This window comes from Tupaia chinensis, unplaced genomic scaffold (assembly GCF_000334495.1).
Source record: "Tupaia chinensis unplaced genomic scaffold, TupChi_1.0 Scaffold149011_1, whole genome shotgun sequence".
In the NCBI taxonomy this organism is placed as follows: Eukaryota; Metazoa; Chordata; class Mammalia; order Scandentia; family Tupaiidae; genus Tupaia; species Tupaia belangeri.
The window spans coordinates 693,734-705,447 of NW_006208857.1; the positions used below are offsets into that span (position 1 = coordinate 693,734).

The 11,714-nt window shown below is 57.1% G+C and overlaps 1 protein-coding gene, 1 long non-coding RNA gene and 1 pseudogene across 2 annotated transcripts; 2 read left to right on the plus strand and 1 right to left on the minus strand.

The window, feature by feature from the left end:
- The window catches only part of LOC114006579 (DDB1- and CUL4-associated factor 4-like), a 25,704-nt pseudogene extending 25,252 nt beyond the window's left edge, over window positions 1–452 (plus strand).
- PIANP (PILR alpha associated neural protein) lies at window positions 57–6,209 on the plus strand. Its single transcript, XM_027769233.1, is given in 7 exon segments — window positions 57–376; window positions 1,868–1,927; window positions 2,196–2,451; window positions 2,454–2,709; window positions 3,613–3,694; window positions 4,649–4,882; window positions 5,175–6,209. Coding segments are annotated over 6 exon segments (867 nt in total). The 5' UTR covers window positions 57–376; window positions 1,868–1,910; the 3' UTR covers window positions 5,197–6,209.
- On the minus strand, window positions 2,723–11,714 carry LOC102472307 (uncharacterized). Its single transcript, XR_337695.1, has 4 exons — window positions 11,643–11,714; window positions 6,232–6,376; window positions 3,644–3,774; window positions 2,723–2,880 (listed from the first exon to the last, which is right to left on the minus strand). It is a non-coding gene; the product is annotated as an uncharacterized LOC102472307 (long non-coding RNA).

Here is an 11,714-nt window from a genome sequence, read left to right on the forward strand (position 1 = left end):
CCCTCGCCCGGGCTCCAGCCTTCAGCCCCCTCCCCGGGCGCGCCTTCCCCACGGCGGCTCCATCCCTCCGCGGTCCCGACTCCATCCTGCCCGCCTTGGTGCAGCAGCCGCTGTCCTCGCTTTCCGCCCAGCCCGGGGCTCCGCGCGCCCTCCTGCCTGCGGTCCCCTTCCTGCTCTCGGCGCTGCCTCCCTCGGAGTCCCTCTGCCTACCTCCTCTTCCTCGCGGGGGGCCGCTCTCGCCGCCTCCCGGCCCTGTCCCGGAGCGCGGGCCTGTGGGCTCGGTGGCATGGGTGGCGGGTGGGCAGTGTGGGATGGGCCCAGCTCCCCCACCCCTGGGTTCCCTCCCCACCCCCAGCTCGTCTCCTGCGCACAACAGGTCGGTGAGGAGCGGGGAGCGGGTGGGGGCGGCGCGCCTGCCTGGGGACTGCGGGCTTCCTGGAGGGGGTGTCTGAAGGGTGCGGGGTCCACGGGCTGGAGTTGCCGTCGGAGGGCGGGGGTGCCGCACTAAGCGGAGGGGCAAGCGTCTCCTGGAGTCAGCTGGGCGCAGACGTCCTGGGAGCCCTTCTCCGCTTCACTGGTTCGCTCCATCACCCCTTCCTGCCTCTGCTTTTCTTCCCTTCCCACCATGCCTCCATCTCTAACGCTTCCCATCTCTCCCTTTTAAATGTCAAGGAACAATTTCCAACTCCTCCATCTTTGCCTTTCCTGTTTTCTGTCCCCGTCCCTTCCTCTGCTCGTTCTGTCTTCAGTATTGTGTTTTCTGCCTTTCCATTTTCTTTCTCTCCGTCCCTGGTCTCTTCCACCCCCTTCTCCCTTCCCCACACCGCTCCCTCCACTCTTCTGACCGTCCTGCCTGGACCCTTCCTCCTCCCACCCTGGCCCTGCCCCGGTGCCGCCTGCACCCTCAGTTCCCCCGACCCTTCTCTTTCCTTCCCTGCTTTGGCGTCTTCCAGTCTTCTGTACTTCTCTCCTTCCCAGGCCCTTCTCCTGGGGATGCCTGCTCTCCCCCCTCGCTGTGTGGGTCCCCTTCCCTCTCTCCTCCCTTCTCACCTCAGCCAACCTTCCGAAGCCCACTGCCCAGTCCCCTGACGTCCCATCGTCCCGTCACTCTGGGAGCATTCAACGTGGAGGTTCAGACCCAGAGCCCAGGGGACACAGGGTGGTATACCCTATTTACGCTGGGTCCCCCCTCTTTCAAAGCCAGTATCCAGATTCTCCCAGGACCCTTCCCTCCGAGGGCGAGGGCGGCACTTCTGACCCCACCTCCTTTCCAGGGCCCGATTCATTTGGATGATTACATGTTAAGAGCACCAATTCTGTAGTTGTTCTCCCACCCACCTCTCTCCCCTTCCATCCTGCCATCTCTCCTCCCTCTCTCCTGTGGAGCAGACTCCTGGGCCAGTCTTGAGAGAAATTCCGGGACCAAAAGTGGGGTGGGAGGGTTGGCGGGCCCCTGCGGGCGCACACGCTCTCTCTCTCTCACATTGACTTTCCCTTCCCTCCCCCACCCAGACTCCCTCCCTAGCGGTAGGTGCTCAAGGAATCACAAGGTTCTTGGCTCTAAATTAAGATCCAAGAAAAGCCTGGAGCTGTGGGCAGAGGAAGTGAGAAGGAAGGAAGCCAGAGGAGCAGGAGTAGACCCCGGGGTGGGGAGGTAACAGAGCCTGGGAAGTTGCAGGGGCTGGGGGTTAGTGAGGGAACCGCTCTGCGAGCTTTCCCCAGGAGGATGGCACGGAACACCTGCATGGGCAGCTTGGCTGGCAGTGGGCAGCCTGGGAGGGCAGGCGGGAGCAGGAGGTGGTGAATGAGCTGGGGAAGTACACAGGGCCGGGAGGGGACGGGGTGTGACAGCCCCTTCTTCCCCCAGTAAAGGCTGACAGTCTGGGTCACAGCTGAGGAAGACCTCAGGCATGGAGTCCAGGATGTGGTGAGTGAGGCCCAGCAGAGGGAGCTTGAGACCACTGTCTCTGAGGTCTTGGCTTCTTCCTTCCTGGGCCCATCCAGGGCCTTCCATCCTGAGGGCTCTTCCCCAGGAAGACGGAGGCTTTCCCAGGCCCCCTGCTTTCCCAGAGCTGCTTGGGGGAGGTGGTGCTGGACGGGATTGCTAGCTGTGCCTCCCCTCCCCTCCCCTCCCCTGCCCTGCCCGCTGCCCCGCTGCCCCGCCTGTGTCTCAGGCACTTCTCTTCCTCTTGCAGGCCTGCACTGCTGCTGTCCCACCTCCTCCCTCTCTGGCCTTTGCTGCTGCTGCCCCTCCCACCAGCTGCTCAGGGCTCCTCCTCCTCCCCTCGAGCCCCTCCAGCCCCAGCTCGCCCCCCATGTGCCAGGGGAGGCCCCTCGGCCCCACGTCATGTGTGTGTGTGGGAGCGGGCACCTCCACCAAGCCGGTCCCCCAGGGTGCCCAGATCACGAAGGCAAGTCCTGCCGGGCACTGGCCCGCCTGCCACCCCATCAGGGGCTTTGAGGAGGGGCCTCCCTCATCCCAGTACCCCTGGGCTATTGTGTGGGGCCCCACTGTGTCTCGAGAGGATGGGGGAGACCCCAACTCTGCCAATCCTGGATTTCTGCCCCTGGACTACGGTTTTGCAGCCCCCCATGGGCTGGCTACCCCACACCCCAACTCTGACTCCATGCGGGGTGACGGAGACGGGCTCATCCTTGGAGAAGCACCTGCCACCCTACGGCCATTCCTGTTTGGGGGCCGGGGGGAAGGTGAGTGGGAGAGGCTGGTGGGGATATGGGGGTTGGGAGGCTGGCCGAAGACTAAGGGGCAGAAGCCAAGCGTCGCCTGTTAGCTTCTCGACAGATGTCAGGTCCTAGTCTGGCCCCGGGATGCAGAGACGGAGCTGCCCTGGGCCCTCGAGGTCAGGTCCACTGGAGGAGCTGGATGTGCAGACACGCGGGGATGAGTCGTCACGGTGGCTGCTCCGATGGCAGCATGGAGGGCATGTTTTAGGAGGAGGGAGGGGAGACGACTTCCGCCCAGGGCTCGCACTCCCTTAAACAACTGACATCTGAGCTGGGCACTGAAAGCAGGGTGGGAGCAGGCACAGGGACTCCGGGGCTGAGCAGGACCAGCAGGGCTACCGTGGCTCAGGGAAGGCGAGGGCAGGACCAGGACAGGGCCAGGGCAGGGCCTAGTTTCTGCACAGACGGGCCCTGGCCCTGGAGTCTCGTCCCGGTCACACGCACACATAATTCCCGATGAGATGTGCATGTGGGGAAGTGGAGGGGAAAAGCTGAAAACCCGGGAGAGCTGGTGATAAGAATAAGGGGGAGGGGCCGGCAGGTGGTGTGGTGGTGAAGGTGCTGGACTCCCACATGGCCAACTGAGGTTCGAGTCCTGGACCTGGCAGCTTGCTTTCTCACTTTTCCTCTCTCTCTTTCTTTCTCTCTCACTCTGTCCCTCTCTGGTCAAATAAATACGTTAAATAAAATAATTATTTTTAAAAAGAAAAGAATAAGGGGGAGGCTCCGGGGAACCCGAAAGAGTTGGGCAAAACGGATTCATGTGGCAACACCTAAGCTCACTCAACCCACAGTCCGACGCCACCCCAGCCCCCTCTTGGCTCCAGCTACCCCAAATCTCCCTAAAGCTTTCTCCCTACCCGTCAGGTGTGGACCCTCAGCTCTACGTTACAATTACCATCTCCATCATCATTGTTCTTGTGGCCACGGGCATCATCTTCAAGTTCTGGTAAGCTGGGAGAGGAGGGTGCTGGGGGACCGCGTGTCTGGCGCTCAGGCTGGAAGCCGGGAGGGAGGAGGGGCAGAGGTCTGTTGGAGGTGGGATAGGAAATGGCGGATGAGTGCAAGATCCCGGGGAAAGTGGCAAAGATTCTGGTGGGGGGAAGACAGTGAGAAATCGGGGCAGATTCCTTATCCCAGGGAATAAAAGGAGGACGTGGGAAGGGAGATTTTGAGGTGCACCCGGGGTTTTGCGGGGCATCCCTGTCTCCATTTCCTCCCAGACAGAGAAAACACACTGTCTGCAGAGCTCCTCGGGCTGGCCTGGGGGAAGGGAGAGGATCTGGAGCTTTCTGCCACACATTTAATACTGGGTCGCTCAGTCCTTCACACTTTACGGAGACAACCTAGACTCAGGTGTCCGGGTCATTAGCTGACTTTGAATTCGAGCTAAACCTGCCGGTGCCTGCCAGAGAGAGAAATGACTCTTCTAGGCACGACTGGGGAGGGCCGAAGTGGGTGGACTCTGGGTGAGGAGGCTCTAACTCCGGATCTGGACCTGGACTGAGTAGTCCGGGACGGTTCCGATTCCTGAGCCCTCTCCAGGGTAGGGGAGTGGTTTTTATGGGCACATAGTCCCAGAGGAGATTAGTCTAGGGCACTATTTTATTTTTTAAGTATTTTATTTTATTTATTGTTATTATTTTTTAATTTGCTTCAGAGCATGTGTGCTTACCACAGAGAGAGAGAGAGAGAGAGAGTGAAAAGGCAAGCCTCCAGGTCTGGGACTTGGTCAGGAGGGAGTCCAGCGTCTTCCCCACCATGCCACTGGCTGGCTCCGCCAGGGCACTGTTTTGAGAGCAGTTTGTTTGCTGTAGGACATTGGGGGTGCCCGAGGGGCTGGGGTGTGTTGGAAGGGGGCGTGAGTGTGTTGGAAACCGCTTTTCTCCTGGGTGGGTGCCAGCTGGGACCGCAGCCAGAAGCGGCGCAGGCCCTCGGGGCAGCAGGGCGCCCTGAGGCAGGGGGGGGGAGGGGGGGAGAGCCGCCAGCCACTGACAGACCTGTCCCCGGCCGGAGTCACTGTGCTGGGGGCCTTCGGGGACTCGCCTGCCCCCACCCCTGACCATGAGGAGCCCCGAGGGGGATCCCGGCCTGGGATGTCCCAGCCCAAGGGGGCTCCAGCCTTCCAGTTGAACCGGTGAGGGCAGGGGCCGTGGAGTGGGAGGGGAGGAGGGAAGGGACTTAGGGCTCCAGCGCCTGGGTGGGGGTGCCCCCTGGAGGGTGGGCAGGAGGCAGTTTGCCCTCCCAAGGAGGGCTGGACCAACTCCTCTCTGGGGGACCCTCCCTCTCCCACTCTCAGGATCTGTCCTGCTCTCACACTGCCCTGAACTCCCACTCTCCCCTCGTCGCAGTCCAGGCTTGTCTGGACTTCCCCTTTGATCCTGGCCCACCCCCTGGTTCCTGACTGCGCCTTTCCCTCTTCCTCCCAGGATCCCCCTGGTGAATCTGTGATGCACCCCAATGTTGGGGTGCGGCCAAGCAAGAGGCCGAGGGGCCAGCATGGCCCCACCCCACTGAGGGAGGGCAGCCATGGGGAGCTGGGCCCAAGGTGCCCGGCTGCTGCCCTGCACCACCTGGAACACTCGCTGGCCCTCGGGCGGCTCTGCCAGCTCGCCCTCTTGTAGGTGGGGGCCTCACGCATTGTGACTTCGAGTCCCCAGTCCCCACCCCTGCACACTCACATGAAAGCCTTGCACACTCACCCACCCTCATGGGCACCACGTATACCCATGCTCTGGAACGGCTGGGCGGCTGTACCCTCTCCCTGTCCTCGTCTCTGCTCAGCTGATCTCACGGTCTCCTCTCGTCGCACCCTCCCCCTTCTCCCCATGTCGCGTGCTCAGCCTGTCACCCGCGGCCAGTGCTCCACGCACGCTGCCCCTCGTGCATTCCTGGGCCTGCAGTGGCGTGGCCTGCTCACTGGCTCCTGGACGCCCACGGACCGGGCTCCTGTGGCCCTGCATGCTGCCCGGGAGGGGTGGGTGGCAAGCTGGGCTCCTCTTGCCTTCATCTGTCATGGGCCCATCCCATTCCACGTCACTGTCAGCGTCACCCCCATCCCACTGAAGGGCGCTGGTGTTACCCCGAGGGCTCCCGCAGGAAGCAGGCAAGGCCCCAGACCTCGCCCTACCCCACTGCTCAATTCTGCTGTCTGAGACACGGTTTGGGGGAGTCGTCTGCTGCACTCCATGAGAAAGGGACTTCCATTCGTCCTTCCCTTCCTCCAAGTCCCTTGTCTTGTCTGTCTTGGCTGTCTGTATGTGTGTCACTCTCTGGAACCCAGAGCCCCCTGAGCCAGCCCTCCTGGTCCCAGTCTCCCTGAGGGCCTCGCCTAGGCTGCTGGGACTGGAGCCAGCTGGTTCAAGGCCATCGGGGGCTGCTCCACATTGCTCCCTCCTGCCCCCCCCTCCTCTTGCCTCCCTTTCCTGTCCCTCCCCTCAGGCTCTTCCCCCTCCTCCCCAGGCTCCCCACTTCCTCTCCCCTTACCTGGCTCCTATGCTGTGATATATATTTTTGTATTATCTCTTTCTTCTTGTGGTGATAATCTTGAATTCTTGTGGGATGTAAGTTTCAAAATTTTCAAATAAAGCCTTTGCAAGATACGTGAGTCCCTCGTTCTGTCTTCTGACCCCTGTGAGCACCGCAGGGGAAGAAGTGAGCAGTGAGGAGGGAGGGAAAGGACCAGGTGGGGACCCCTCCAGACCCTTGCGGCCTGGTCTGCTCTGACTTGCAGCTGGAGATCCTCCAGGGCTTTGCCTCGGGCAGAGAGGGAGAGGCCAGGCAACAGAATCCCAGCTTGTTTGTTCTCTGCCGATGGAGGTCAAGAGAGACCATGAGAAAGGAGACAGAAGAAAAGGGACACTGCGTGGAAGGCCAGGCAATAGAGCCCGTGAGGAAAGGAGGGGAGATGAGACAGACGGAGGCGCAGGGTGAAGGGGAAGAAGGAAATGGAGCGATGGAAGGGACCGTGCGGGAGTCCCAGGAGAGAGGCTGCCCTGCTTGGTTTATTTTCAGCCCCGCTCCCTGCTCCCACCCACAGCTGCCCCCCAAAAGCATCAGAAGCCCTGTGGTTAACTCATTAATGCACCCCATGCTACCCTTCTGAGAGAAGCACCTCGGGCGTGGGGGTGGACGAGGGGTGTGTTCTGGAGAGGACACAGGTGGCCCAGCTGGGATCAGTCACCTCTGAGTCCCCGATTCTAGGTTTGGCTCCTGTATCAGCCTTGCCAAAGCCCACACAGCAGCTTCTCAGCTGTTGCTAGGCTCTGTCACCATGGTAACCATCCAGGTCTCATTCCCCCACCCCATCTGTGCCCACTTGCTCCCCAGATATGGGGTAGCCCCAGGGAGGACAAGAGACAGCGGAGTCCGCCAGAGGGCTCTGGGCTGCCCCGGCCTATGGGCGCCTCCTGCGTTCCTGGCTGGGGGTAGAATTAGGAATGGGGTCTGTCGGTCGGGTATGCTTTAGGTGTGCTGCGCAAGTGTGGCAGGAGCTCCACAGCACAGCACAGCGAGTGTGGGGAGGAGGGCGCGTGCTCCTCGGGCCTGAACAGTGTGCACGCAGGGTGTCAGACTCCCGACCACAAGGACAGACTGCTGCAGAGTGAGGCAGCAGCGCCAGGCCTAGGCGCCACTAGGAAGTCAGGAGGCTGGCTGGGGCACCCTAGGGGGCCTTGGCAGACCCTAGCAGGCAGCAGCAAGAGGGAGGGGCTGGGAGGGACCTGAGCTCGTGGATGAGGTGCTCTGGGATGTGTAGTCGCCCTCCTCACCTTTCCTTCTTTGCCCAAGGGCTCTAGGCCTTGTCAGGTGAGGGCGGGGGAAGAGGAGAGGCAGCACAGGAGCAAGGCGCCCCACTGCTGGCAGGACACTGGGTGCTCACCGTCAGCGACTAGACTGGCCCTCTTCCAAGGGACAACGTGACCTGGGCTCATCCATATGCAGAAGGCACACGTGAAGGCCCCTCATGAAGAGGGAATTAATTACCGCCTGATTAGACTGCTATTTCTCTAGATTTCAATAAATTAAAATACACCAGCAAGAAGCTAGGAATCCTCACCTGTTCCCCCTCCCTAAATGTCCTCCTTCCCCATAGAGTCAGATGGCAGGTCAGACAGAGGCAAAGGCCGACCTAGATTTCTGATCCCTCCCGAAGGAGGGATCCCAGTCGCACTATCATGCTAACCATGAAGAGCCCTGAGCCCTGGGGACAGACCCGAATTTGTCCCTCTCCTGGAATTCAGAGACTATGAGGTGGGGCCTTGAGGGGTCCCCAGAAGGCTGCAGACAACCGAGCAGGGTCAGCGGCCAGCAGGAAAACAAGGGCCACAGTGCCCCTTTGATAACCGGATGGTGCCTCAAGGCCTCACTTCCCAGGTGGCGCTGGAACCGGCCCGGCACCTCATCACTGCGCGCTCTGCCTCCTGGCCTGTGCACCAAATGACTCAGTCGGCTTCTCTGAAGCATTTTTCTGGAATGCCTTCCATTGTGGCTCAGCCCAAACCAGGGAATGGGGAAGCCCCCAGGAGGAGGGATCTCCCAGGCACAGCTCAGGGTGTGGAAGTGATTCAAGAGGGAAGCCGTGTGCCAGCTGGAGAGCCCGGGGCTAAAATTAATGGGTGTGGAAGTGATTCAAGATGGAAGCAGCGTGCCAGCTGGAGAGCCCGGGGCTAAAATTAACAGCCCTCCTCCCGCTGCGCCCGCGGTTCCCTCTCCAAAGCTTCTCTTTAAGGAGTTCAAAGCACTTAAAACTTGCTTCTTACAGCAAGGGTGGAAACTGGGCTGGCATCTGGAATCGCCGAGGCCCAGGAAATGGCCAGTGAACAGAAACTAGGACCGTACAGGGGAGAATCGGGGCTTACAGTGACCACTCCTCTTTCGCTCCCGCTTTGCGGTATCAGTCCCCAAATCCAGGTTTCCTGACTCAGCGACCGCTAGCCCATGCAGCAACTAGGTGCGATCCCATCTGAGCCCTTAACACTCTCAGGCCGCCAACTGCTGCTACTTTGAGTCAAAAAATGTGGTAGAGGGGACACTGAAAAATACGAACTACAGGGACCAGCAGATGGCATGAGGGTTCCATTGCTGGACTCCCATGTAGTCAACCGCGGTTCCAGGTCCAGCAGCTTAAAACTCACACCGGGCTGAGGACCAGCAGTTAGTGTAATGGCTATGTCGCTGGACTCCCACGTAGTCAACCGCGGTTCGCGTCCCAGACCTGGTGGCTTAAAACTCACGCCGGGTCTGCACTCTATGACTGAAACTGATTGACTAACACAAGAGATGTGTGTGACAGTCAGATGAGGTGTATGTGGAGGAGTGGGGCCTAACGAAGGACATTTGGAGAAGGGACATGGAGGTAGAACATTGACGGGATGGGGAGGTGTGGTGTTATCTGATAAAGATATTTTGATCAACGGGACTGGGGAGGAATGTTCACATATTGAAATGCTCACATTGTAAGCTAAACAATGTGATTGAATGTATATATAAAAAAGAAATAAATTAAATAAAAAAAAGCAGTGAAAATAGAGAGGTTGAATACAGGGGCACATGTGTGTGTGAGCCCAAAATCCTGAGAGGAGAATGAAGGAAAAGGGATAGCAGGTGGCCATTCCCCCAGGGGGTGACCTCTCACTTCCTGTCTGTCTCTCCAGCAAGTGTACCATCCCATAGCAAAAGCAGCAAAAATCTCTCTCTAAAAATTTAAAAAATAAGGAGGCTGGCAGGTGACATGGTAGTTAAGAGTGCTGGACTCCCATATAGCCAACAGTGGTTTGAGTCCCTGACCCGGCAGCTTGCTTTCTCACTTTCCCTCTCTCTCACTCTGTCCCTCTCTGGTCAAATTTTTAAAAATAAATAAATAAAGCTAAATAAAATAATTTTTTAAAAATTAAATTAAAAAAAAAATACAAACTACAGGAACAACCAGATGGAGTAATGGTTACATCGTGGGATTCCCACGTAGTTGGCCATGGTTCGAGTCTCAGACTTGGCAGGTTAAAACTCACGCCAGGCACATATGTGTGCAGGACCAGGATCCCAAGAGGAGAGTGAAGGAGAAGTGATTGTGGTGCGGTCATCCCCCCAGGGGGTGACTTTCTGTCTCTCTGTTTTTGGCAAGCACACGCCCTATAGTAAAAATCTCTAAAAAAAAAAAAAAATACACAGACTATAAGTGCAAGCCAAAATATATTTCATCTACTTAAATATTTAAATGTTTAAAAGTCCAGGGCCGGCAGGTGGCATAGTGGTTGAGGACACTGGACTCCTGGACTCCTATGACCATGGTTCGAGTCCTAGACCTGGTGGCTTCCTTTCTCAGTTTCTCTCTCTCTCTGTGTGCCTCTCTGGTCAAATTGAAATAAATAAATAAATAAATAAAGTTAAAAGTAAAATAATTCTTTAAAAAACATGTTTAAAATGTCCCTTGCTACTTCCTTGCTGTGGCCTTGTAAGACATCCCTTAAACCACCAAAGTCTTTTCATTAATCTGTAAAATGGGCATTATAATTATTTGTTAAGATTCTTTTGCTTTCTCAGCAAGGAGCTATTGCATTACTATTACTAGGAGGGATCTTTTTTTGGGGGGGAGAGGTTTTTGTTATAGGGCGCGTGCACTCACCAGAAAGAGAGAGAGAGACAGAGAGACAGAAAGTGAGAAATCCCCCCCCCATGGGGGATGGCCACGCTGCAACCCCTTCTCCTCCATTCTCCTCTAGGGATCTTGGGCACACACACACGTGACCAGCGTGAGTTTAAGCCACCGGGTCTGAGACTTGAACCGTGGTTGACTACATGGGAGTCAGCGACATAGCGATTACGCCAACTGCTGGTCTCAGGAGGGATCTGTTTTGCTCCAGTCAAAATAGAGCTGGTCCTTTGGCACCAGCAGTTGGCATAATGGCTATGTCGCTGGACTCCCATGTAGTCGTCGACCACAGTTAGAGTCCCGGACCCTGTGGCTTAAACTCATACCGGGCACGTGTGCGTGCGTGCCCAGGATCCCAAGAGGAGAATGGAGAAGGGATTGCAGCTTGGCCATCCCCCCGAGGGGTGATTTCTCACTTTGTCTCTGTCTCTCTGTCTGATGAGCACACACGCCCTATAGCGAAAACCTCTCCAAAAAAAAAAAAAAAAATAGAGCTGAGCCCAGAAGGATTCTGGCTTGAATAGGGTGCAAGCTTGTGCCAGCATTCATTTCTTCAACGTGTCTTTTTGACATCTCCTATGTGCTCAGCAAAGCAATGGGTGCAGTTTCTTCCTTAAGGAACTAACTAACAGTCTTGCTGAGGAATCACATACATGAAATGGTTAAAATAGCAATAAGAGATACAGAGTAAATGCTGTGGGAATTCAGAGAAAGGGACCATTACGAACTGGAGCAATCAGGGAAGGCTTCCTGAAAGAGTTCATATTGTGTTCATCATGAACTGTCGTTGATTTATTCAACACACGTTTAACGTCTACTACTAAGAGCCGGCATCTAAGGATAGAGCAGTGAACAGTCCAAAGTCCTGTTCCGGGAGTATTTTAGCGGGAAGAGGTGAACAGGTAACAATGTGTCGGGCAGCGAGTGCTACTGTATTTGAAAATAAACGAGGGAAAGGGGATAGAGACGTGGGTGAACGCAGCAAGGCCAAAGCAAAGAGTTAGGGGTGCGGTCAGACGAAGATCCATCGGATTTCGGGAGCTGGGAGAGAATGTCGTTTCTGAGGCTAAGTAGGGACCCCAGAAAATTAACTGACACAGCCTTATTCACTCCCGCGTGTTCAAAGCATCAAGACATTCTTAAGGGGCTAAGAAAAAATACTGGCGACTCACATCAACCCGCCTAGTCCACCCTGAGGGCAGGGAAACGGGACCCTAACCTTTTTTAGGCTCCTCACCGCCCCTCGTACCTTGATGCATAATTCATGACCTCGTCGCGTCTCCACCCGCCCACTTCCCCAGAAGTCCCTTCCGCAAGCCGG